Source organism: Felis catus, chromosome B4 (genome assembly GCF_018350175.1).
Source record: "Felis catus isolate Fca126 chromosome B4, F.catus_Fca126_mat1.0, whole genome shotgun sequence".
Classification (NCBI taxonomy): domain Eukaryota; kingdom Metazoa; phylum Chordata; class Mammalia; order Carnivora; family Felidae; genus Felis; species Felis catus.
In genome coordinates, this window is record NC_058374.1 from 35,539,747 (window position 1) to 35,563,403 (window position 23,657).

At 43.5% G+C, this 23,657-nt stretch overlaps 1 protein-coding gene across 40 annotated transcripts in view; it reads right to left on the reverse strand.

Moving 5' to 3' along the window:
• The window catches only part of CACNA1C (calcium voltage-gated channel subunit alpha1 C), a 753,388-nt gene that overhangs the window by 111,638 nt on the left and 618,093 nt on the right, over window positions 1–23,657 (reverse strand). For 37 of the 40 annotated variants that reach the window (XM_045061160.1, XM_045061174.1, XM_045061171.1 and 34 more), the window contains 7 exons: window positions 19,825–19,985; window positions 18,644–18,869; window positions 4,110–4,317; window positions 3,236–3,356; window positions 1,431–1,545; window positions 508–628; window positions 92–161 (listed from right to left, as the gene is read on the reverse strand). In XM_045061160.1, the coding sequence (XP_044917095.1) occupies window positions 92–161; window positions 508–628; window positions 1,431–1,545; window positions 3,236–3,356; window positions 4,110–4,317; window positions 18,644–18,869; window positions 19,825–19,985 (1,022 nt within the window). Of the gene's footprint in view, window positions 1–91; window positions 162–507; window positions 638–1,430; window positions 1,546–3,235; window positions 3,357–4,109; window positions 4,318–18,643; window positions 18,870–19,824; window positions 19,986–23,657 lie in introns of all 40 variants that reach the window. The other 3 variants (XM_045061161.1, XM_045061164.1, XM_045061169.1) reach the window with 1 other exon arrangement.

Here is a 23,657-nt window from a genome sequence, read left to right on the forward strand (position 1 = left end):
ATCCTAATACATAGGTAGTTCCATGTGGCTTTAGAACTTGGCTCTCTACCCCCAACCTCCCAACCTCAGAGTTAGGCAGTGGGAATGGTACCTGTATTTTCTGGGTTGGGGTAGGGACTCTTATCTTCATTTTCATTGGGCTGGAGGTCATCCATGTTGATCTAGGCAGCCAAAGGAGAGAAGGAGGAAGAATCCAATTAGAGACATTCCATTGTTTGAGAGGCTTAGAGCCTTGAAATTGCATCACGGTTAGTGGTTGAGCTGTTGACTCAAAAGTATATCCTTATTATCTTGTATATATCCTTCAAGACATCGACAGAAGGCTGGAATTCAACCAGTCTGCCTTCTCTTCACATTCCTAGTGTTTCTGGTCCATCTTCATGGGCTTTGTTTCACTGAGTCTCTTTTCTTCCTTCCTTCCTCGTTTGCGTGGGTGGTCTGGGAAGGCTTTGCCCTCCTTCCCCCAGCAATGGCCCTCTCAGCTCCTGGAATAAGATGGCTTCTTACCTTGGTGGTGGGTGGGGACTCTCCATCAGCTGTAATGGATTTCAGCTCAATTTTCTCCTCCTTGGTTTCCTCCACAGCTGGCTTTTCCATTATCTCTTGCTTCTTCTCTGGGCTGGCAGTCCTGGCCGGTCAGCAGGTAGAAAAATTAAAGGGATGTTTACTGAATGACAGGAGACATGAAGAAATCAACTACCCTGTGGTCTTCTGGGGACTAGTGGGAGCAGATTCCCTGGGCCTATGTCCATCATCCTTTACCCAGGGCACATGGCATGTGTCACTCAATCACAGATGCTGTTGGGCTGGGCCCTCCATCCAGGCACCAGGCCACACTTTGCTCTGTCTTGTACTTAGTTGGACTATTTCAGCTTCTCAGTTGCTCTAGTCTGTGTCTGAATCAGAGAAACATTCTGGATCTGATTCAGGATTGGTTCCTAGAAAACTCTGCCCTGTATCCAGCAGATGTGTGGCATATGACAGTCCCATCTAGACAATGACAGAAGACAATGCAGGGCCTTATCTTGTTTTCTTAACGCTGGCAATGATTTATAAAACAGAGAAAAGTTATAACTCAGCTAGAATTGCATTTCCCCTCTAAGCGGCTGCCTTCCTCCTCTACCCATCCTTCATTCCTACCACCTATCATGACATTCCTTCTCAAAAGAGAATCCCCCAACTTCTTAGACAGGTGGGAAATAGAATACCTTCACAAATACTATAATTCACAATGTTCCCCACTTTAGGGCAATACCTAATAAATAGTAGAGAAAGTTGTGTGAAGCTTACTGTGAAGTCTCAAACCCAGTGCCCTCTAGGAGGGATGGCTGACAGAGGCCAGCACCAAAGCCTCTCTTTATCACTAATGGGAATGGCATTCCAGAACTGGGACCCTGGGGCTTTGGGTCTAGGTAAGTTTAGAGGGTTACCTGGCCAGCTTCTTTCTCTCCTTCTCTTCTTCCTCCTCCTTTTGGGCAGATGTGAGGCTCTCAGCATCAGCCAGGTTGTCCACAGCAATGGCCAAGAACACATTCAGTAGGATATCTGTTTGTGTCCATTCTTAAAGAAAATGACCCTTGGCCTTGGGGTATTTGGTGGGCACAGGGGGCAGGGAGGGTGCAAGACATGCAGGGGTAGACTTCCTCATAGAGTGAGCTCAGTGGTGACTCACTGTGAGGAGTTCAGAGCCCGGTAGTGTCCCTCCTCCACACCTCTCCCTCCCCATTACCCTACTAGCTACTAGGAGGTTTCTAAGGGGTCAAGAGCAGGATAGCTTGCAGGGTGGAGTGGGCAGGGAGTGAGGCAGCAAGCCTGCCTTGCTCTTTAATTGCTGGGTTTCATTATTGGTTTCCCTACTGAGATGACTGGCTGTAACTGACATTATAAACAGCATTGTTTCTAGCAGAATGCAGAATGCTCTTAAGAGTGGTTCATTAAAACTGGGCACTGAGGAGGCGGCCTGATATCTCTGCCAACTCTTAATCTGAGCCTGCACATACAAAGACCCTTGCAGTGTCCAGCTGGAACTGGCTGAATCTTGGAAACTCCTAAATGAAGTAGTCATTTGCCCTTTCCTTCTTGCCCTCATCCCTAACCTTGAACAGAAACACTGTGGGTCAGAGGATTGCAGAATCAAAGAAAGTATAGATGAAAGGGGTCTTAATATTGTTAAGTCTAACCTCCACCCCCAGGCACCCAGATAATCACACAATTTCACATATAGGAAAGCCACAACCCACAGAGGTGAAGGGCTTGACCAAGGATCTTACTGTGCACCTGCCCTTGGTCCCCTGGCACTGTGGCAGGCGGGGGAGGGGCTTTGCATAAATTATCTCATTAAACTTCATCATGATCCCTTAAGTAGTAGGCAGTAATGTTTCATCACCCCATTTTACAGACACTGAAGTAGAGAACCTTTAGTTTGCTGGAGATCACCCAGTTGGGAAAAAGTGAAGCCTGTCTGTCAGCATCAATGTTCATGCCTTGGGCACTACATTAAACTATGATTTAAACCCGAATCTTCGGCCAGAGCTGCTTCTACTTTACCATCTGCCTCTGCACACAACCCTCTTGGGGTTTTGACCAGCAGGAGAGAATACCGCCTGCAGCTTGAGTCCCTGGAAAGCTGCCCATGGTCTGGATCAGCAAGGACCTGTCAGGTCTGCTTGGTGAAGCCTGTCCAGCTTTGCCTGTGACTAAAGTCCTGGAGAGTGGCTTCAGAGGGAGGGACACTGAGCAGAAAATAGGGAGGAGAGATGAAGGTCATTTCAAGAATGATGGCTCAGTCCCCCTTAACTGCATTTCCTACCTCCAGCAGCAATAGCCCAAGGCATTGGAGCCCAACTCCAAGTGTGTTCACATTGGAATCTATGTGAGTAGCTGTACATGCACAACACCAGGGGGCATTGTTCACCTAGACTACAATGAGATCGTGCCTCCTGGAGTCAGGCAACACTGCAGCCCAAACTGATTCAGGAATATGAACTTACATCCCTGCCTGTGCCAAAGAGCCAGGCTTTCACCAAGACCTGCCTCCACAGTTAAGGTGGTTCTGGGACAGGAAACGTTTTCTTCCCAGAGCACACCTTTCCCCTGCTTGCCTGGGGGCCCTGTGGATGGGCAACCACAGTTTTCAACCCCAAGTCAGGACCTGCTGGGCACACGTATTTGGCATCGTGCTGCAGGCTGAGGGAGGGTGAGGCAGCAGGGGCGGGGAGGCAGGAGCAAAGGATACAGTTTCCACAGATGAAGAGGATGATGAAGTAAATACAGACTAACATCCCTGGAAAAGAGGGGCCGCCATAAGCCATGATCCCATCATACATCACCGAATTCCAGTCCTCCCCGGTCAGGATCTGAATGACACATTCCCACCAATAAGGGACACAGCGTTAGACCAACAGCAAACCCCAAAACTCCCCTGCCCTGCCCCACTATGTTAACAAAAATGTCTAAAATCTCTTTTCCACCTCTTTCCCTCCTCTTGGCCCCCAGTTTTCCTCCCAGGGGCTCTGAACTACTGACCTGGGCAAGTTTGACCCTATACTTAGACAAAGTGCACTGGCATGATATTATTTGAGAAGTGACTGAAAGGCGTTCCTGGTCAAAGCATCTCTTTCTACTCACATGCAGTGCACAAGATGGCTGCCATCAGCCATTCCTCAGGGTCCTTTTGCAAATGTGAATGTATTCATTGAAAGAGTAACAAGGGGCAAGAATGGTGGGTAGGAAAGACGGAGCCCCATCACCCTCTCCTCTCCCAATGAGGGCAGTCTGCTTTCCTTTGTTTATACTTTGGGCTTTCCTGCAGAATTTATCTGAAGTTTCTGTGGTTAAGCAAGAGTTTTTAAACTACTCATTTAGATTTTTTTACCCCAGTGGTTCATACAACAGTGGAATTCCATGGGGGACTGAGGGTAGGGGGAACTACAAGAACTCAGGACTCAACTGGGCATGGTCCCTCCATGACTGATCTAGGCTGGCTTTGGCTGCCCAGTGTAAGGGTGAAGCTTTCCACCACCTTTTCAAGACTCCATCTTCCCACCCAAACTCAACCCTGCCACTCAACCACCCTCCCGCTCATAATCCCAGCAGAGAAGAGTCCATACCTGAAACACGGTGAGGAGGGACTGAGGAAAGTTATCAAATGTGCTCCTCCGAGTCTGCATCTCATCAAAGTTGAACTTTCCTCCAAAGAGCTGCATCCCCAGGAGGGAGAAGATGATGATGAAGAGGAAGAGGAGTAGCAGCAGGGAGGCAATGGAGCGCACAGAATTCAGCAAGGATGCCACCAGGTTGCTTAAGGAGTTCCAGTACCTGAGGACCAGCATGAGGGAGATTAGCATCCTTTTTCTATGCTTTCCTTAACATCACTCCTCATTCACGCATCCACTAGAAATTTTAAGATAAATTATAACTCCTTTTGCCCCTTCATTCCTATAGTGGTGGTGGTGTGAACTGGGCTGGTAAGCTCACAGTTAGAGTGTGGAGCTAGTTAATTCAATGTTCCAGGATCAGTAATGTGTAATGGCAAATAGAGGGAACTAAGAAGTGAGAAGCCTGAGTTCCAGTCTAACTCCACAAGTTGCTACCTGCTAGTTGCAGTTGGGCAAGTCACATAACTTCCCTTCTATTTACCTCATCATCCAAGAAAATAGAGACAACAGTAGCAATTGGGAATATTACATGAGGAAAAAAAAGCAGCTCTCCAAACAACAAAATAAAGACTAAACAAGTGGGACTACATCAAACTAAAAAAGCTTCTGGTCAGCAAAATAAACCATCAACAAAGTGAAAAGACAACCTATAAAACAGGAAAAAATATTTGCAAACATATATCTGATAAGGCGTTGATATCCAAATATATAAAGAACACAGGCAACTCAAAAGCAAAAACAAAACAAAATGACAAAACAAAAAGCAAAGCCCCAAATAATCCAATTCAAAAATTTGACACAGGACCTGAATAGACATTTTTACAAAGAAGATATATGAGTAGCCGTCAAGTACAAGAAAAGATGCTTAACATCACCAGCCATCAAGGAAATGCAAATTAAAACCACAGTGAGGTATCATCTCACACCTGTTAGAATGGCCATCATCAAAAAGACAAGAGGTAACAAGTGTTGGCAAGGATGTGGAGAAAAGGGAACCCTGTGCACTGTTGGTGGGAATGTAAATTGGTGCAGCTACTATGGAAAACAGCATGGAAGTTCCTCAAAAAATTGAAAATCAACCACCATATGATTCAGCAATTCCACTTCTGGGAATATATCCAAAGGAAATGAAAACACTAACTGAAAAAGATATCTGTGCCCCCATGTTCATTGCAGCATTATTTACAATAGCCAAGATACGGAAACAACCCAAGTGTCTATTGATGGATGAATGGACAAAGAACTTGTGGTGTGTATAATACATACACACTGGAATATTATTCATCCATAAAAAAGAGGAAATCATATCATTTAGGACAACATGGATGGACTTGAGGACATTACACTAAGTGAAATAAGTCAGACAGAGAAAGACAAATACTGCATGATTTCATTTTTATGTAGAATCTAAAAGCAAAACAAGAAAGCAAAAAATCACCTAACTTGTAGAAGAAAGAGATCAGATTTGTGGTTACCACAGGCAGGGGGCAGAGGGGGGGGGGAGAATTAGATGAAGTTGTCAAAAGGTACAAACTTCCAGTTATGAGATAAATAGGTCATGATGACCTGTACATGATGATGTAACGTACAGCATGATGACTATGGTTGACGCTGATATACCAGAAAGTTGTTCAGAGATGATCCTAAGAATTCTCATCAAAAGGAGGGAATTTTTTCCTTTTATTTTTATTGTATCTATATAAGATGACACATGTTAACTAAACTTACTGTGGTAATCATTTCCTACTATGTGTAAATCAAACCATCATGCTATATGCCTTAAGTTTATACAGTGATGTGTGCCAATTATTCCTCAATAAAACTGGAAAAAATATAATTCCTACTCTTAAAAAAAACACCCTAGTATAGTGCCTGGCACACAGTTGATAAAGGTTAATAATTACTGTTATCACTAGCAGTCTTTAGACAGAAAAACACATTAATTTTTTTCCCCAAGAATGCTGCCCTCAGCCCAGGCACCCCTAAGAGAGGGTACAAGGTTTAGTGAGGTTTCCCAGATTTACCCTGTCCAAAGATTTGGTTTTTTAAAAAGTCTCTTCTGGAGATTCTCATTCAATAGCTATAGTTTGGGGCCCAGAAACTTGTATTTTTGACAAGCATTCCAGATGATTCTGATAAGCAGGGAAGTTTAGAAACTCCTGGGTTACCAGAAATCAAAGAGGTCTATGAGTAAGGCAGGGAGGTCTTTCTGGGAAGAGATGGGGCTCCTTGGAGAGGAGGCTCCCAGTCATTATAGTCACAGTCCTTTTCTCCACTGTAAATACAGAGGTTCTTCATTATAGCCTTGGGAAAATCCCTTCCTCTTGGAAAAGGGGTGTGGGTGTGGGTTGCTAATGGCTGCTGGATGAAGCTTGGGCCTGTCACGATAAGGAAATTCACTGTAGCAAAAAGAACACAGCCTCTAACTGGAGCATGTGCAACTGAGAAATCTCACTTCCTTAGCTCCACCTCTGGCCTGTCTGCCTTCCAGGTCACAGTCTTGACTGCCTCCACTTAAGGCATTCCCAGCTTATTACCAATATATGTAGTGAATTGCTTTTGCTGCTTAAAAGAGTGACATGCAAACCACCCCCATTATAGCCTCATAGCTGCACCCCCAGCTTGGGTACTTCTCTCCAGAGAATAGTTCCATATTAGGTGAAAGAAGCAGATGGGCCAACAGTTTGGATGTAAACGTGAACTTCTTCCCAGCCTGGCGTCTTTAATGCTCCTTTCTCCTTCACAAATTCAGCCGTTCTCTACCTCTATTTTGCCTGCCAGCCATTCTTCCTCTGTTTGCAGAATATTAATATACATTTATTTGTATCTGTTCTATAAATGCTCTTCAGTGTTTTTCATTTGTGACAGTCTCATCTCCTCCAAATAGGCTCTGAGTTCTTGAAGGCAAAGATCAGAAGTTTTTTTCTTCCATTCTCCCCATCTTTGTTCTCAGATAAATTCTGTCCAAACTAGTATTACTGTGAGAGACTGTCACCCCAATAGGCTAGAGATTGTAATATTTGCTCTGCTTAAAGCCAGAAGTAAGAGAACCTCTCTGGGGCTAGGATACCTGTCCTTCTTACATTTAGGGCAGTGTTCCCACACTGGAGAGGAAACTGCAGAGGAGTTTGGTCATTTTGTATATACTGATTCCCAGGCCTCACCCTGGAACCATGAAATCATAATCTCTGGTGCTGGGACTTGAGTGATTTTCATTCTACCACTCAAAACTTGTCAGTAGACTGGTATTTAGGAACCAGTAACTTTAGAGCATATTTATAACAAGATTTTCCAGCTGTATCAGAGGGAAGAGTATATATGGATTAAGGTCACAGAGCCCCCTAGAGATCTCCTGTGTGTTCAACTGTCATGGAATATTCTGGAAAAGCCTTTATGGTCAAAGAAGGTTGAAGCCTTAATTTTCATGAGGCACATGGACATGAGGGAAATAACTCAAACCAGGCTCACAACTGAGATTCAGAGGTGTGTGACAGCCATGGGGACCCAATGGGAAGCCAGACAAGGAGGCCCCTGACTGGACAGAGGTTTGGTGGAGTGGAGCAGGCAGGAGGCAGAGAGGAAAGGGGATGTGGGAGGAGTGCCTGGAGTTCTGGGAAAGTGGAGGCTGTGGTAGAGAAACAAAATGAGTCATCTAGTGGAGAAGAACTCTTTGGAAACATTGGGCATGAAAGATGGCAGATAGTGAGTGCCCTGGGGGGCCAGCAGTGGAGCAGGTATGGGGCTGTAATGGTCAGAGGGGCAGGCAATGGGTGGAGTGTTTGACTAAAAGTGAGGACTCTTCTCACGCTTCCCCATGTCCCTCGAGGTATCCAGGGAAAGTCTGCACTTCTCTTGGTCAGCCAGGGATGGGCTCACAACATGAGATGTGTGGAATGACAGAGCTCCAACCCCATCATCTCCCATAGTTTCTGGTCCAAGACACAACACTTGCAGTCATCCTGAAGTCTCTCTTGACCCCACATCAGCAAGCTCTGTGGTCCCATATTCCAAGCAAAGCCTGAATCTGGCCACTTCCCATACTCTGTCACCAGCCGAGCCAGCAATCCCACATCCTGACAGGTTTCCCTGTTCAACACTTGCTCCCTGCAGCCTTTCTCCACACTACATGCATCTCAGGTAAAAAGCCCTCAAATGCACCATACTTTTTTTTTTTTTTTACCATTTATTTATTTTTGAGAGGCAGAGAGAGACAGAGCACAAGCAGGAGAGGGGCAGAGAGAGGGAGACACAGAATCCGAAGCAGGCTCCAGGCTCTGAGCTGTCAGCACAGAGACTGATGTGGGGACTCAAATCCACAAACTGCGAGATCATGACCTGAGCTGAAGTCAGATGCTTAACTGACTGAGCCACCCAGGCGCTCCACCATACTTTTTTTTTAATTGATAGTAATGGATTATAACATACTGAAAAACAATGTAAATCTATCGATATTTAAAAAAGGAGGTAGAGGTTTCCTTTATAGAATATGTCAAATGGATAACACAAATGTATGAATGAATGATAGAATCAGAAAATCACCATTTTGGGGGCACCTGGGTGGCTCAGTTGGTTAAGAGGCCAACTCTTGATTTTGGCTCAGGTCATGATCTCATGGGTTCGTGGGATCAAGCCCTGTGTATTAGGTTCTGTGCTGACAGCATGGAGCCTGCTTAGGATTCTCTTCCTCTCTCTCTGCCCCTTCCCCGCTCTCTCTCTCTGTCTTTCTCTCTCTCAAAATAAATAAATAAAATTAAAAAAATAACCATTTAGCATTAGCAACGAATTCAGTAATGATCATCATGGATGCTAAAACCACTAGGTGAAAGGTCACTGGGGAGTAGGGTATTCACATACTCTCAAAATATCACTCCATAGATTACTTATTAATCATAAAGGGAAAGGGTACCTCAACAGTGGAGAAATCTGGCAGATACCCACTTAACCAAGTTTCTACACTTAGAATCACCAATAACGAGACAAACTGATGCTACATACTTCCTGACACCATGCAATGGGAAGTACACAATCATCTATGTACTCCACACCACTGCAGCAGGAGGCCCTGTTAAATGTAAGTCACATTAAACCTCAATACTGCTTCATGCCCTTGCTTCCCATTGGAAGGCCTAACAGATCATGCGGAATTGGCCTCTACTGCCTCAGTGACCTCATCTCCTCCCACTCTCCCCACCACTTTTGCTCCAGCCCACTGGTCCCCCGCTGCTCCCCCAGCCTCCATGCATACTCCTGCCCTGGTCCCTGTTTTTCTGCTGTATACAGAGGTTTCCACCAGAACTCTGTGTGGCTCACTTCTTCAGTCCCTGCAGGCCTCTGTTCAAATGTCCCCTCACTACAGTGGTCCTCCTTTGACCACATCTATCTCCTATTCCCACTATTTAATATACTCATTACCACTTGCCATGAGAATGTAATGTCCATGAGAGCAGGGAATTCACTTGCTTTGTTTGTATCCTTAGTGCTTAGAACAATGGCTAGTCAAAGGAGGTGATCAATGAATATTTTGTTGAATGGACGAATGAATCTTACTATAAATGTGACACATTTATACTTACTGGAGGGGAAAGCAAGGGACATGGGATTACAAGATAGTTCTGTGTATGTGTGTCAGGAGAAGGGGTGGGGTGGTGGTGGCCTCTCACACATGTACTTAAGTCAAACATACTTTGCCTGAAAACACCTCTCTCACATCATTTCTTTTCCTATAACTTCCCTAAGTTCATGGGTAGAGTTTTTGAGATTCCTGACTATTCCACTGCCTGACATTAAGTCCACTATTATGTATTAAGGGAATAGATAGGTGATTGGGGTTGGGGGATATGCAAACTGGATGAAGGGGGTCAAATTTACACTCTTCCAGTTATAAGTCTGGGGATGGAATGGATAGCATGGTAACTATAGTTAATCATACTGTATCGTATACTTGAAAGCTTCTAAGAGAGTAAATTTAAAAATTCCTCATCACACACACAAAATTTGAAACTATTTAGGGTGACAGACGTTAACTAGATTTATTGTGGGGATCACTGTGCAATGTGTACAAATATCGAATCATTATGTACACCTGAAACTAATATAATGTTATATATAATGGCTAATATATATGCCAATTATATCTTAACAAAAAAAGAAAAAAGTGATTATGTATAGGGTTGAAAGTGATTATGTATAAAGTTGATTATGTATAGAAGATAGGGTTGTTATGGCTTTGAGACCCTTGCAGTAGGATTTCCCAAAGAGTTCTGTGAACATGTGTCTCCTTTGTGGAAGAACTCCCATCCTGGTGGCTGAAAACCAATGGTTGTGGGTTGAAGGGCTTGAACCAGACTTTAAGGGACAAACTACAACCAGATAAACTGATGGCATCCTACCTTCCTCATGAAAAACACCCAGACTGAAAAGATAATGCATTTAGGACCAGTCACACAGTTAAGACACAGTGAAGACAAAGAAACAAATGGCTGTTTATGCTGTTTATCTTCAACTTCCAGTTGCTTTCCATTCAATAGGGGCAAGGTGGGGTCTGCCCTGTAGCTGGCTTGCCACCTGTACTTTCTGTTCCTTTGGAGCAGAATTAAGGGAGGAGAGCTGGTGCCAGTAGTCTGGCATTACGAGGGGCATACAGCTTGCTGAACAGAAGGTGTCCATCCCTAATGTGCACATGGTTGGAGACGTTTTATGTGCTCTCTAAAGGACTGAGACAAAGGGACTGCTGAACTGATGTGGCAAAGAACACAATTAGGGGTCAGAGAAGAGCTGGATTTTGGAGCCTCCCATGCCTTGGCTGATAGCAGCAGATAGGGCGGGGGCCTCATTACCACTGATATCAATGAGAATTGTAGGTGACAGGTGGCAGCCTCTGGGAAGGGTGACATGAAGTAGCATTTAAATGAAATGCTGGCAGCCATGCAAGTCCTGAAGCTCTCTCTTCCTTAATGTCAATCTGATTCTTGGTGGCTGTTATCACCATGACATGCAGATCAGACGATGCCTCAGATCTCAGAATCACTCTCATTTTTAGATACATTAGCTTCTAGACATAAAAACTAAAAGAGTTAGTGGCATATTAGCAATCATCTGAGGGTTTTATCCTAATCAATTAATACCACTGAAGCACACACAGTCACCAAAAATGAACATCTTTGGAGAAAGGTGAGCAGCAGCAGAACAAACTATTTAATGTCCGGGCCTCATAGAGAGACAGAAAAACTGAGCATCTCGTCTTCAGAACAGTGCACACACACATCCACATACACAGAAGTCTCATTCTGTATTTGGGGATTCACAGCCCCAGATGCACATGCCCAGCTTTAAAGACTCCCCTCCCTCCACCCCACCATCCTCAGACACTCCACTGGCTATGGTCATCCTTTCAACTTTTCAATTCTCCTGTGGCTCTAAATCATTCTCTACAAAGTGTGTCTTTGCCCACCCCATCCTCCATACAACCTAGCCCACTGTTCTCTCTTTAAAGTAGGGTGCACGTGAGGGTTTTCTGATCCAGACAATTTCTTTGTTACCTAAATTCTTTCACTTGCTGACTATGGCTTCACTTTTGCTAGCTTTCCCCTCTGCCTCTCTTGGCTTAAATGACCACCATGTGTTCAGGGGTATTGTATCTCCATCATTCTTTCTGCTAAGTCTGTTTGGGCCCTGTGGACTTCTCCCTTATCTTTAGTGGCAGAAAGTGGCCTGAACCTTGCTTGAACTGGAACTTTCATCTTGTGAACTTTTGCTTCAAATAGCTCAGGGCAGGGTTCTTTACAGTGTAGGTATGGAGGAGAGCATCGAGCCTGCTATAAATAAAAGACCTTCAAAATAACAGTACTAATAGCTTCAGGGTGCTTTGAAAATGCTCCACTCTACTTCCTCTCTGTTCCAGAGAGGTTCATAGCTAAATTTATACCTGTCCCAACTCTTCTTGTCCTGAGGGGTAAAAACACCCTAACCCTCTCCAAAATAAAACTCCTCTCAGTGTTGGTGGTAGTGATCTATTGTTGGTAGAATATTTATAAAGCAAATTTCATGTGGTGAATCTGTGTGGTATGAGGCTTCTATACACTATTCCTAAGGAAGGGAGGAGAAATGCAGGTCACATAAGATAACTGGGCGAAGCACAGAAGGTTCATTCAAGGAGGAAGCTCAGCTTTGCCACAGGGATGTACAAGGTGGGTGTACAAGGACTAGCCCTTCAGTAAAGTTGGCCTCTGGTTCTGTAAGACACAATAGAGCCTGGAAGGATTAGTGAGGTAGGAGGCTGAACTAGGTATGTGCTGGTCCAGGAAGAGCCAGAGAATTCTATACTATCGTGGTCAGGGTCTGGGACAGCTTGGAGCTCAAGGCCAAATCTACCAGTTTAGTTCCTGCTGATATCTACCTCTGCCCCTTCCATTCTAGGAGAATGCACAGTTTATGTGTTTTGCTTTAGAGTCAAACCCTGCCTTGGATAACAAGTTCAAAGGTCTTGTATTCTCTGTTTGCATAAGAGGCCTTGGTTGCACTGAGAATACATTCCCAGTAGGGGAATGTAACCCTGTCATGCTGGCAAGGTCATCTGGTCTTCATCTTGGGATTGCCTTGGGATTGTGCTCCTCTGAGCTCCTGGACCGCAGAGCTACTCAGGGTTCACTAGTGGGCCCCTGTACCAGATGTGTCAGGGTTAGGGAAGGAACACATTCAAGTCATCCTCATCTGGGTCTTCTTAATCCCCAGTAGATAATACCAGCCAGTCACCATTCCAGAGAATAACCACCCTTCATGCTGAAGGCAGTGAGCAGGCTCTTGAGTCTGAGCTGCCTTCTCCATAGACTCTGGCCTGGGAACTGGGCAGATGCCAAACATATCTCTTTAATAATGGTCCGTAAGGAGCTCAGAGCCTCCACAGTGTCCTGAGAAGAGGAGGGCTAGAGTGGGGAGGGTCAGGGCAGTGTGGAGGTGGATCTGATGCTCATGGTCAGATTCTGGCAGTTGAAATGGAGACATTTAGAGCCTGGAGAATTTGCGAAAGGCTCTCACCTTGGGGCTCTATGGAGCCCATATGTGGTCATGATTCATCTGTAAATCTGTCTATGCTGAGTCAGCCCAAACTCACATTTCAGGGCCTGGGAAGGGAGCCACAGGGGAGGAGCAGTAGGAGAAAGAAATGGATTTAAGGTTTAAGAGAGAAAACAGCAAGGGCTGGAGGGATTTCAGTGCATTTAAAAACAAACTTTATAAAAAATGAAATGCAATTAGTAAATTGAAATCACATCCAGATTTAGTCTAACTGAGGTCTTTCTTCCTCCCTGTAGAATAAGTCAGACTGGACTGACAAAGAGTAGACATACTTGATATTAAAAACTGGCAACATTCAAGAGCCCTGTAAAACCTCAAAGCAGGAGAAAGAATCCAATCTATTACTTGGCTGGAAGGCCCACTGTCATGGGTAATGTATCAAAAGATGACAAATATTTTGGCCACATGTATGCCTCTCTGTTCTCACTGAGGCAGGAATCTTGCCTTCCCTATTTCATAATTTAGTGGTAATTTACCACTCCCAATATTATTAACACTCAGTAGTCAACTGATTTACAGTCCAGTGCAGGGTTCCCAGTCTTTCTTTCTTTTTTTTTTTTTATGAGACATGTAGGATGGATGGTATTCATACGCACAGTATACTCTCTAATGAATTCTCAGATTTTGACAAAATACACAAAAATAGGCATGCTGAAAATTCATTTCCTTCATGTATCATATTCATATTCATCATATATCAAAAACTTCTGCTCCCTTCAGGTAACATGAAGAGTGGTAACTCTAGCCCATTCTTGCCCATTCATAAAAGCATTTGGGAATGCAAATGACCAACAGTGAGGGTGTTACAGGAACAATCTTGAATTTATTTGCATTTACTTTTTAGAAAACTAACTGTTCATAAACTTTGGTATTTCATCTCCTATAATAACAAATTATTGCTATGCACTGTTCAACTGCTCTGGACATACCATTGTGTCTTGACATCATGGTTGAGGGTTCTTAGTCTAGGTCAGTATTCCAAACTCAGAGTGCAGGTCTTGGGTGAGGTAAGGGAAGCTTGGAATTTTAGAAAGGCGTCCACAAATCCATGGATACACCAAACATTACAGCACTCTAGATAAATAGACAGTCATCTTGTGTGTACATTACCACTTTTCAAATGTATACAAGTGTATAGGAATTAATAAAATTAAAATAATTTAAAGACTTTGCTGAATTCATAGTAGCTCTTTATCATTATATGTTTTCCCAGTCAGGAACAATCAAAGTACAATCTTAACATGATTAGGGGCTACAGTATAGAGAAGGGAAAGCAGATGAAAGAATTAAGGTTTCCAATTGTATATGAAGGTCCATATTTTAAGACAGGGAAGTGGACAAAGGACAGCAGCAGGAAATTAGACCAGCGTTTCTCAAAGTGAGGTCACTGGATTACCAGTATGGAACTCTCTAGAAGTTGCTGGTCGAAATCTCTAGAGGTGTGGGTCCTTCATGAGCTCTTATTGAGTTTAACTGTGTCTGAGAATCACAATCACTGGGTCAGAATGCACTGTGAAAAAATGCTTTTTTAACATACTAATAATACTGAGATACTACAAAATTTTCTCTAAGAGGTTTTAAAAGAAGATAGAGAAATATGCTTGCTTGATGACAGGACCATCTCAAGATGACCCATCTCTAGAGACCAGATGTCCACTCCCAGACCATATTTTAGGCATTTTCTTGGTCACTGGAGTATACTGGAGACAAGGTTCAGAAGGGGCATGGGATTCCCCACATAGTTATAGTCTCTATGTTGTTTTCCAAAAGCACCCGAGGGGTTGGAGGCTTGCAAAACAGGAAGATGATGGCCTTTGCCAAAGTAACTTCCAATTAGATAATGAAATTATTCTGTTTATAGACTTTACAGAGATCTGAAATACCACTAATCTTTCTTTTGGAGGGACTATGGGAAGCTCTCTGACAAAGACAGATTTTTTTAAAATGGCTTCTTGGCAATAGTTTCAGCTTAGAAGTAGATAAATTATTGATTAGAAATAGAATGAATGTCAAATCTCTTCAAGACTCTATGACAATATCTAGGAACAAGAATTCTTTTCTATAGGAATCTAAAAAACAAAAGCAAAAACAAACCCCCAAACACATAGACTTTTGAGAACTATTTAGGAGGCACTGAAAACTCCAAGTGAAAAATAGCTTTTACCAGACCCAAGGAGGAACAGGTAGAATCAGCAAATATCCAACAACAAGAATCCATATGTAAAAATCCTTTAAGGCACACCTCTGGGATAAAGACAAGACAGTTCAGCAGTCAACTTCACAGTTCATGGTCATGGTTAGGAGCACAGAACCTGAGGTCAGACACAGATCTGCTACTTAATCCCAGATTCATCCCTGAGCAGTTTGTGTGGCTTGGGTAAGTGACTTAAATCTTTAAACCACAGTTTCCTCATCTATAAAATGGGAATCATGATAATAGTACACTCCTCTGACCCTCTCTTACAGTTAATTGTGAGGATGAGTCAAGTGAAAAAAGCCAGACCACACTAGGTGCACAGAGTAAGTACTGATGCATATTAACAATAATTGTTATTATATTTCTACTACTTTTAGTAACAAGCCAAGGGTTTTCTGTAATGTCAAGATATTCAGGGCATACAGAAAGAGTTTTTTCTGGGGTGAGGGGAGGGAGGTGTTTGCTCAGGAACATTAAACTTGTGGGTTTAAATTCTGCATGTCCTTGAAGTCCATCCTGTGACATTAAACATTCCCCAGGGACTTTCTCCTTTTCCCAACTTCTAATAGCACGTATTCCCATCCTTGTCCCAACATTTGCCAGCTCATTTTATTCTGTCTTAGATTTTATTTCAATGGTTTCATATGCACAAACTCCATCTCCCTAGCCAGACTTTAAACTTCTCCTGGGTTCAGGTCATACCATACCTCTCTTCCCTTATCTCTCAGAGCTTGATGCATAGTAGGAACATGGGAGAGAAACAGAAGTAAGAGACTGTATATGTGTAGGTGGCTCTCAGGGCCCCACCTCTCTGCCCTCCAAATAACAACAAAGATAATAAACAGGTTAATAATAAGTCTTCTGGCTGCTGAGTGTCCCTGGGCCTGGCACTGTTTAAATGCCTTCTCTCATCTGACCTTCGACAGCACCCCAGGAATGTGTGCTGGCGGCTGCTGAGAGAGCCATAAAGAGAACAACAAACCGAGGGCAGTGTTGCAAGCCCTGACTACTCATACAGCCATGTTCAGAACACATCAAGCAGGTATGGTTACCTTCAAATCCCTGAATGAAAGATACTGAGCCCACTCCCTCTTTTCCCAATACAATACAACTGATGGCTTCAGTGACCCTATTATCAGTTGGGATCCCAAAGCAGAGACTCTTACAAAGAGGAGGTTTGTCAGAGTTTGAGCCTCCTCCCTTTCACATGTTTCTGATATGTCCCTTCAAGGTTGACCACAACCTACTGCAACTCAGACATATATCTCAAAGATTTTTAAGAAACAATGCTTATGTTCATGTGAGGCCTTCTGAGAGTTTCCTATTCTATTTAAATCTTTCACGGAAAATGAGAATGTGAAGAAATTGGAACCCATATACATCACCAGCGGGAATGCAAAATGGTGCAGTCTCTTTGGAAACAGTTTGGCAGTTTCTCAAAATCTTAAATGTGCAGTTATCAGATGACCTAAAAATTCTAGTCCTAGGTATATATCTAAGAGAAATGAAACTGCAAATCCATACAAAAACTTACACATGAATATTCATAGCAGCATTATTCATAGTAGCCAAAAGGTAAAGATAAACCAAATATCCATCAACTGATGAATGAACATACAAACACAATGCGTATCCACAGAATGGAATATTATTCAGCCATAAAGAGGAATAAAGTACTGACACATGGTACAACATGGGTGAATCTTGAAACCATTACATAAGTGAAAGAAGCCCAGTCGCAAAACACCACAGACTGCATGATGTCACTTATAGAAATTGTCAAGAATAGGGAAATCTACAGAAATAGAAAGTAAATTTTATTGGTTGCTGCTGGGAGGAATGTGGGGAGAATGAGGAGTGGGTATGGGTTTCTTTCTGGGGTGATAAAAATGTTCTAAAACTAAATTGTGGTGATGGGTGCAAAGTTCTGTAAATGTACAGAAAAATACTGAACTGTGCACTGTAGAGGCATGAATTATAGTATGTAAATTATATGTCAATAAATCTGCTTAAAAATGATGGTTGTGATTCAATCAATTGATTTCACCACTCAAATAGGTCACAGCACAGTCGAAATGACTGTCCTAGAGCATGCTGCCTGGCCCCATGCCCCCGCCCATGCCTCCTCTTCATGAGAATCACTGCTTGACCCCAAGAGCTGGGGAGACTGTAGTCTTTGGGTGGGTGGATGGACAGGCAGACGGAGAGGGGGTGAATGTGAGGAAGGAGGGGTGAAAGCCATCTGTGCCATGATAGCCATCATCCTTACTCAGTTAAGGAAACTGGACTGCATTTTCAGCAGCACATGCACAGGAAAAAGACCACATTGCTCAGTCTCTCGAACAGTTGGGATGGCCATGAGAACAGATCCTTTGGTAAGATCTCTCAAAGAGCTCTGGAAGGGCTGACTCAGCCAGGATGGGTGTTTGCTTTGACCCAGAGAATGGAAGGTGGTTCTAAGGCTGTCAAAGCAAAGGACAGCAGGGAGGGGTGCCTGGGTGGCTCAGTCAGTTGAGCATCTGACTTTGGCTCAGGTCATGATTTTGCATTTGTGGGTTTGAGCCCCAGGTTGGGCTCTGTACTGACAGCTCAGAGCCTGGAGCCTGCTTCAAATTCTGTGTCTTCCTTTCTCTTTGCTCCTCCCCCACCTCAAAAATAATAAACATTAAAAAAAAAAAAGGACAGGGTCTCTGTCTTCTTCAGTTAACCTGGGATGCCCACTTCTGCACTTTTTTTTAAAGTTTATTTATTTATTTTGAGAGAGAGAGCGAGAAAGAGACACATGTGAGCAGGGAAGGGGCAGAAAGAGAGAGAGAGAGAGAGATAGAGAATCCCAAGTAGGCTCCACAGTATCAGTGCAGAGCCCGACACAGGGCTCAATCTCATGAACTGTGAGATCATGACCTGAGCTGAGATCAAGAGTAAGATGCTTAACCGACTGAGCCATCCAGGTGCCCCTCTATACTTCTTTTATGTAACTAAATAAATCCCAAATTTGTTTGTGCCACTGAGTTGTCTCTGGTAGCAGTGGTCAAAGGTACTTATAAATGATATGTCATCTAAATGAAGAAAAATTCCTCTCCATCATATATGAGCCAAGGATAGACCTCTTAAGAAACAGCAGCTACTCTCCCACCCAGGACTTTCTGCCTCCCTTGCCTTCTGGAAGAACTTCTACCTGAGTTCTAGGTCCAAAGGGAGGTGAGAAACCAAATACCTTGTGATTTTAAATATCCGCAGTAGCCGGACACATCTCAGCACAGAGATGCCCAAGGGAGACATGATCTTGGTCTCCACCAGGATGGTCTCCAGAATGCCCCCACACACGATGAAGCAGTCAAAGCGGTTGAAGAGGGACACAAAGTAGGCCTGCAGGCCCAGGCTGTACATCTTTAGCAGCATCTCCGCAGTGAAAAGGGCCAGTAGTGCCTTGTTGGCCGTGTCTGGTGGGTTCAAGAGAGGGGGTAGGATCCCAACACAGATGTAAGAGTGGGGAGAGGGGGGAGGAGGAGAAAGAAAAGAGTAATTATCACCACTGGAGAAAAAGCCAGATGCTTCCCTTCCCAGCCAGGACCCCTCTCCCATATGTTGCTGCCAGAACAGAACAATTGGGGCCAAAGTGACAAGAAAGGGGTATCTAGTAATAATCACAGTAAATATGTATCGAGGATCTACCATGCATCAAAGGCTTTGTGTGCTGATCTTCTTTATTCCTTCCAGCAGCTTTTCAGAGATGAGAAGTGAGGTTCTGAGAGGTAAATAATCTGCCCAAACCAATCAGCCAAAAGGGGGAGACAAGTCACCCATCTGCCCTCTACACTGGGAGATTGTCCACCTCCCAGCATTCTGGAATGCAGCCCCTGTGTCTGCCTGACTTCCTGGGCATGGAGCTGAGGCACTGGCTAAGGAGGTCCTCTTCTAGGGGTTCAGGGAAGGGTACTAACTGCCCATTGAGGACAGCAACTCGTGCTCAGGCCACTACTGTCCTCTTTCTTGGCTTTTTGCTCACCTCATCCTCACACGTTCTGGTAGGTCCACCTGCAGACTATCGTATTGGAAATCCATTCTGGGAAGTTGGCAGCCAAGGGTTGAGATAGCCAAACAGGGGGCAGCATGTGTCCTTGTCACCTGGACCCAACGGTGACTGTTGGGGTAGACAGATGGTGTGGGCCTACACAGGTGAGCCACATCTGTTTATAATGAGGTTGCACATTTTACTATGGGGCTTGGGGCTTGCAAGCTGTCAGGCCCTTGGTATCTCCAGCATGGTGCCTGCCAAGAGCACCACGGCCACTGGCAACTTTCCCATCAACCTTGTGCCTGTGACCATTCCCTCCCTGGGATTTAGGGCTAAGTTAACAAGAGTAAAGCAGGATAGTGCCAGGGGCTGCCTCTCACCTTGGACCTCCGTGAGCCAGTGGGGCTGGTTGTAATGTTCTGAGGCAATGGTGAGTGTGTTGAGGAACACCAGGAAGATCACAAGCCAGTAGAAGACATTAGACTTGACTGCAGCACGACACTTTCTTCTGCAGAACCGATTCCACCGACGCCAGTAGCGGCTGGAAAAGGAGCAAGGAGAGAGGGATGAGGAGGGAGGTGACTGTGAAATTCAGATTTTTTCCAATATGAAAGGTACCATAGTGGTTTCCTTTCTTCCCTTAAGGGACTTGGCCTCACCAGAGCAGTACAATCTGGTGGCAAACAGATAAGCTTCATGCCAAGTTAACCAGGATCTGTCACTTGTGTGGCCTCAGGTGTAGCCCTGCCCCTTGTAAGCTTTGATTTTTCCCATTTGTAAAACAGGAATAGGGCCAAGCTCACAGGGTTGTTGTGCAGATCAATAAAATCCATATATATATATATATATATATATATATATATATATATATATACATATATATATATATATACACCATATATTGCATCTGGTATAAATAGATATTTTTTTATAATAATAGCATTATTCAAAATTATATTGCAAGTATTAGGAGAATTATTAGTAGTGATGGTAGGAATAGGACTAGTAATGTCTACCATTAATGAAACTTCATCTATGCCTGTTACCATATTAGGCACTTTCCATGCCTTCTCTTTAATTCTTTAAATAACCCTGAAAAGCAGGTGTTATCCTGATTTTGAGGAGGAGTAAATTAAGGGCCATGGAGGTTGAATACCTTGATTAATATCACACAGTGGCAGAGCCAGATTTGGTTCTCCCCCGACCCCAGCCCAGTCTCTCGCCCAGATGCTGCCTCATCTGTAAAGTGTAAGAGCTGAATCTGGATCAGAGGTTCTTTGCCTTTATGGGGTTATGGAATGTTTTCAGACTCTGATGAATGTTTAGATCCTCTGTTCAGAAAAGAGCATACACGCACACACGCATACATGCACACACATCTCTGCATACTAGTTCATACAACAGCACATGGAACCCTGGAAGCTTAGCTATGGTCCTTAAAATGTTCCTTTGGTCTCTTGGTTAGGGACTTCTGTCAATGATTCTCAAACCTGGCTGTACATAAAATTACCTGGGGAAGCTTAAAAAAACAATCATAACCTTCCACTAGTACCTAGGCTCCAACTCCAAATCAATTAAATCTGATTCTCTGGGGGCTGGGTATTTTTTAAAGCTCCCCAGAGGGTTCTAATCTATAACCATGATTGAGAACCATTAAGCTAGATTAAACCAAGGAGTCACTCACATTTTTAAATTCTATGGTGCAGGAGTTTATAGCTTTCCCAAATTTCATCCTTATTAGATACAGAGAAAATACATAGCTATGTTTGGTAGTTCCATTGACCAAACATTTAATAAATGCTGACAGTAGCAACAAAGGAGAGAAGGAAGGGATCGTGGAGAAGTGCCTGGGAGGGAGACTTACAGAGGACACCTTAATGATTTCCAGAGAGAGAATGATGGAATTTGATTTTAGAAAACCAACTAAACAACAAAACAACTTCTAGATCAGAGGTAGTATGAGAAATATTCTTTTGACCATCTGGGCTGGAGATGATGAAGGCAGTAGCTTTATTAATGGAAAAGAGGACACTGAGTTGACACTCCACAATTTTGGAGGCAGAATCAATAGGACTTTGAGCTTGACTGGATGTGCAAGGTAAGAGAGAAAGGTATGGAAAGACAGCCAAAACTTCTAGCTGGGGTGATTTGGAGAGTGGCACCTCTAGCCAATATAGGTACAGACAAGGAGAAGCAGTGCTCTGGGCAGGGAGGTTGCTATGAGGGGAAAGTAGGGGCGCCCAGCTCAGGAAATAGATTTGAAGTGCTTGCAGGTCATGTATATAGAGAGACCCAACAGGCAGTCAGAAAGCAGTGCCCCTGTGTGGGTAATAAAGAAGGCAGGGAAGGAACAAAGAAGCATCTTGGAACAATAGTCCATGAATATCTGTATTCACATCTGTATTCTACGTTTCTAGAAATGCAGATCCTTGCTGCTATGGATTCATCCACCCACCCCCAAACTGACTTTCAAGACAGCTTGACTTCATTTATGTTTTCACTCTGTATTTTCTACCTACTGTCTGTGGAAAATCCTGTTACCAACTCTTTGTTAAAATCCATTAGGAGACTAGAAAAGTGAGAAGTACATTTAAGAAGAGAACTGTTTCCTCAGAACTGCAGACAGAACTTAGCTTTTGGCTTGCAGAACAGGGAGGGAAGGAAGAATTAATCACATAGTGTTCTGATCTGACCCTACCTCATCATGGGTACTTGAATGCCATCTCTAGTGTGTGCTATCTCTTTGTAGGGGATACTTACATGCTACTTGGGGGTAATTCACTGCATAGAGAAGAAATGCATTGGGGTCAGAAAATTAAGGTTTCAAAATGCACGTAGGGAGGCTTACATCTTCCTAGACATACCACCCTGGGTAAGAATGAAGATGAGGGAGGCTGAGGAGAAGGGCAAAGGAGTGGGACAAGGGGTTCTTGGTGGTCCTCTGGAGTTTGCCAGCTCTCGGTACTGAGGAGTCTTATCTTGACAGGACAGGACACTGATTCTTCCCTATTATTGTGGTTATTAATACTGTAGAAAAATTTGGTGCAATTTTTTCCTAAAAAATGAATTTTCAGGACAAACTTCTATCTGGTCTTAAATAGCTTACACTGTAGTTTCAAAGAATATTTTAAATAGATATAATTTTATGTTACAGAAATCACTGATAATTGTGATTCAGAGTCCAAAGAATCAAGTTTGTATTTCTTTACAGTATATAAAAATGGACTTGGAGTCAGTTTAATACTGAGAACTTGATTAAGTTCCTCTTGTCCCGAGTTTGGGATACGAGGTACCACATAGTCAGGCCTATCCCATGGGTCTAGAACTGCCTGACTCGCTGAAGGAGTGGCTGTTGGATAGGGTAGTGGTTGTTAAATGTGCTGTTCCTGTGCACATCCATTCAAGGGAGTCACATGGATTTGGGCTGGGGTGGGGGTGGGGGTAATTACTATCCAGAGAAAGTATTTAAAGATAATTATACACCTCCCACTCTTCAAAATATAGCTTTGCTTGACAACTGGTTTCCTGGCAACACTTCCTACTGTATAATAAATGTAATGATTTATTAGAATGTGTAAATTTATTTGTGTGTTTACATACACACGGAGGATATAGAAATTAAATGATAAAATAGGGAGGAGAAATTTGCCTGCTATTCATGTTCCCTTCACACTAAGCACAAAAGTCATTTACTCTAGAAATAGAAGTTCCCATATGTAGACATAGGACAGAAAGGTGGATATGAATGTGCCTAATCTACTTCTTCAAAATTCTGTATCATTGCATCCCCATAGGAAAGTTCCGCTCACTCACCCTGGGATCCTCCTTACCTTTTCCTAATTCTGGGCCTTACTCTTGCCTTTCCACCTACATGGACTGTCCCCACAACTGCCAGGACCTTCCCTTCCTATGTCCTGCCATTCTTTCGGGCTTAGCTCAAGTCCCAGCTTCTCCGTGGTGAAATTTTCTAGTTTTCCCAGACTTAGTACTCCTGTCACACTTATTGTCTGCATTACTCATTTTAGTTATACATTAAGGAAATAAGTATTGAACACCTATCATGGGATAGGTAATAGATATTCAATAGTTAACAGGATAGACAGTCTTTGCATAAAACTCATGCTTAAAGACCCTTGTAAGCAATGAAAGAGTTTGCTTACCACCAAGGCAGGCTTCACAGAGGTGCCACAGGAACACACCAAAGGGCCTCCTA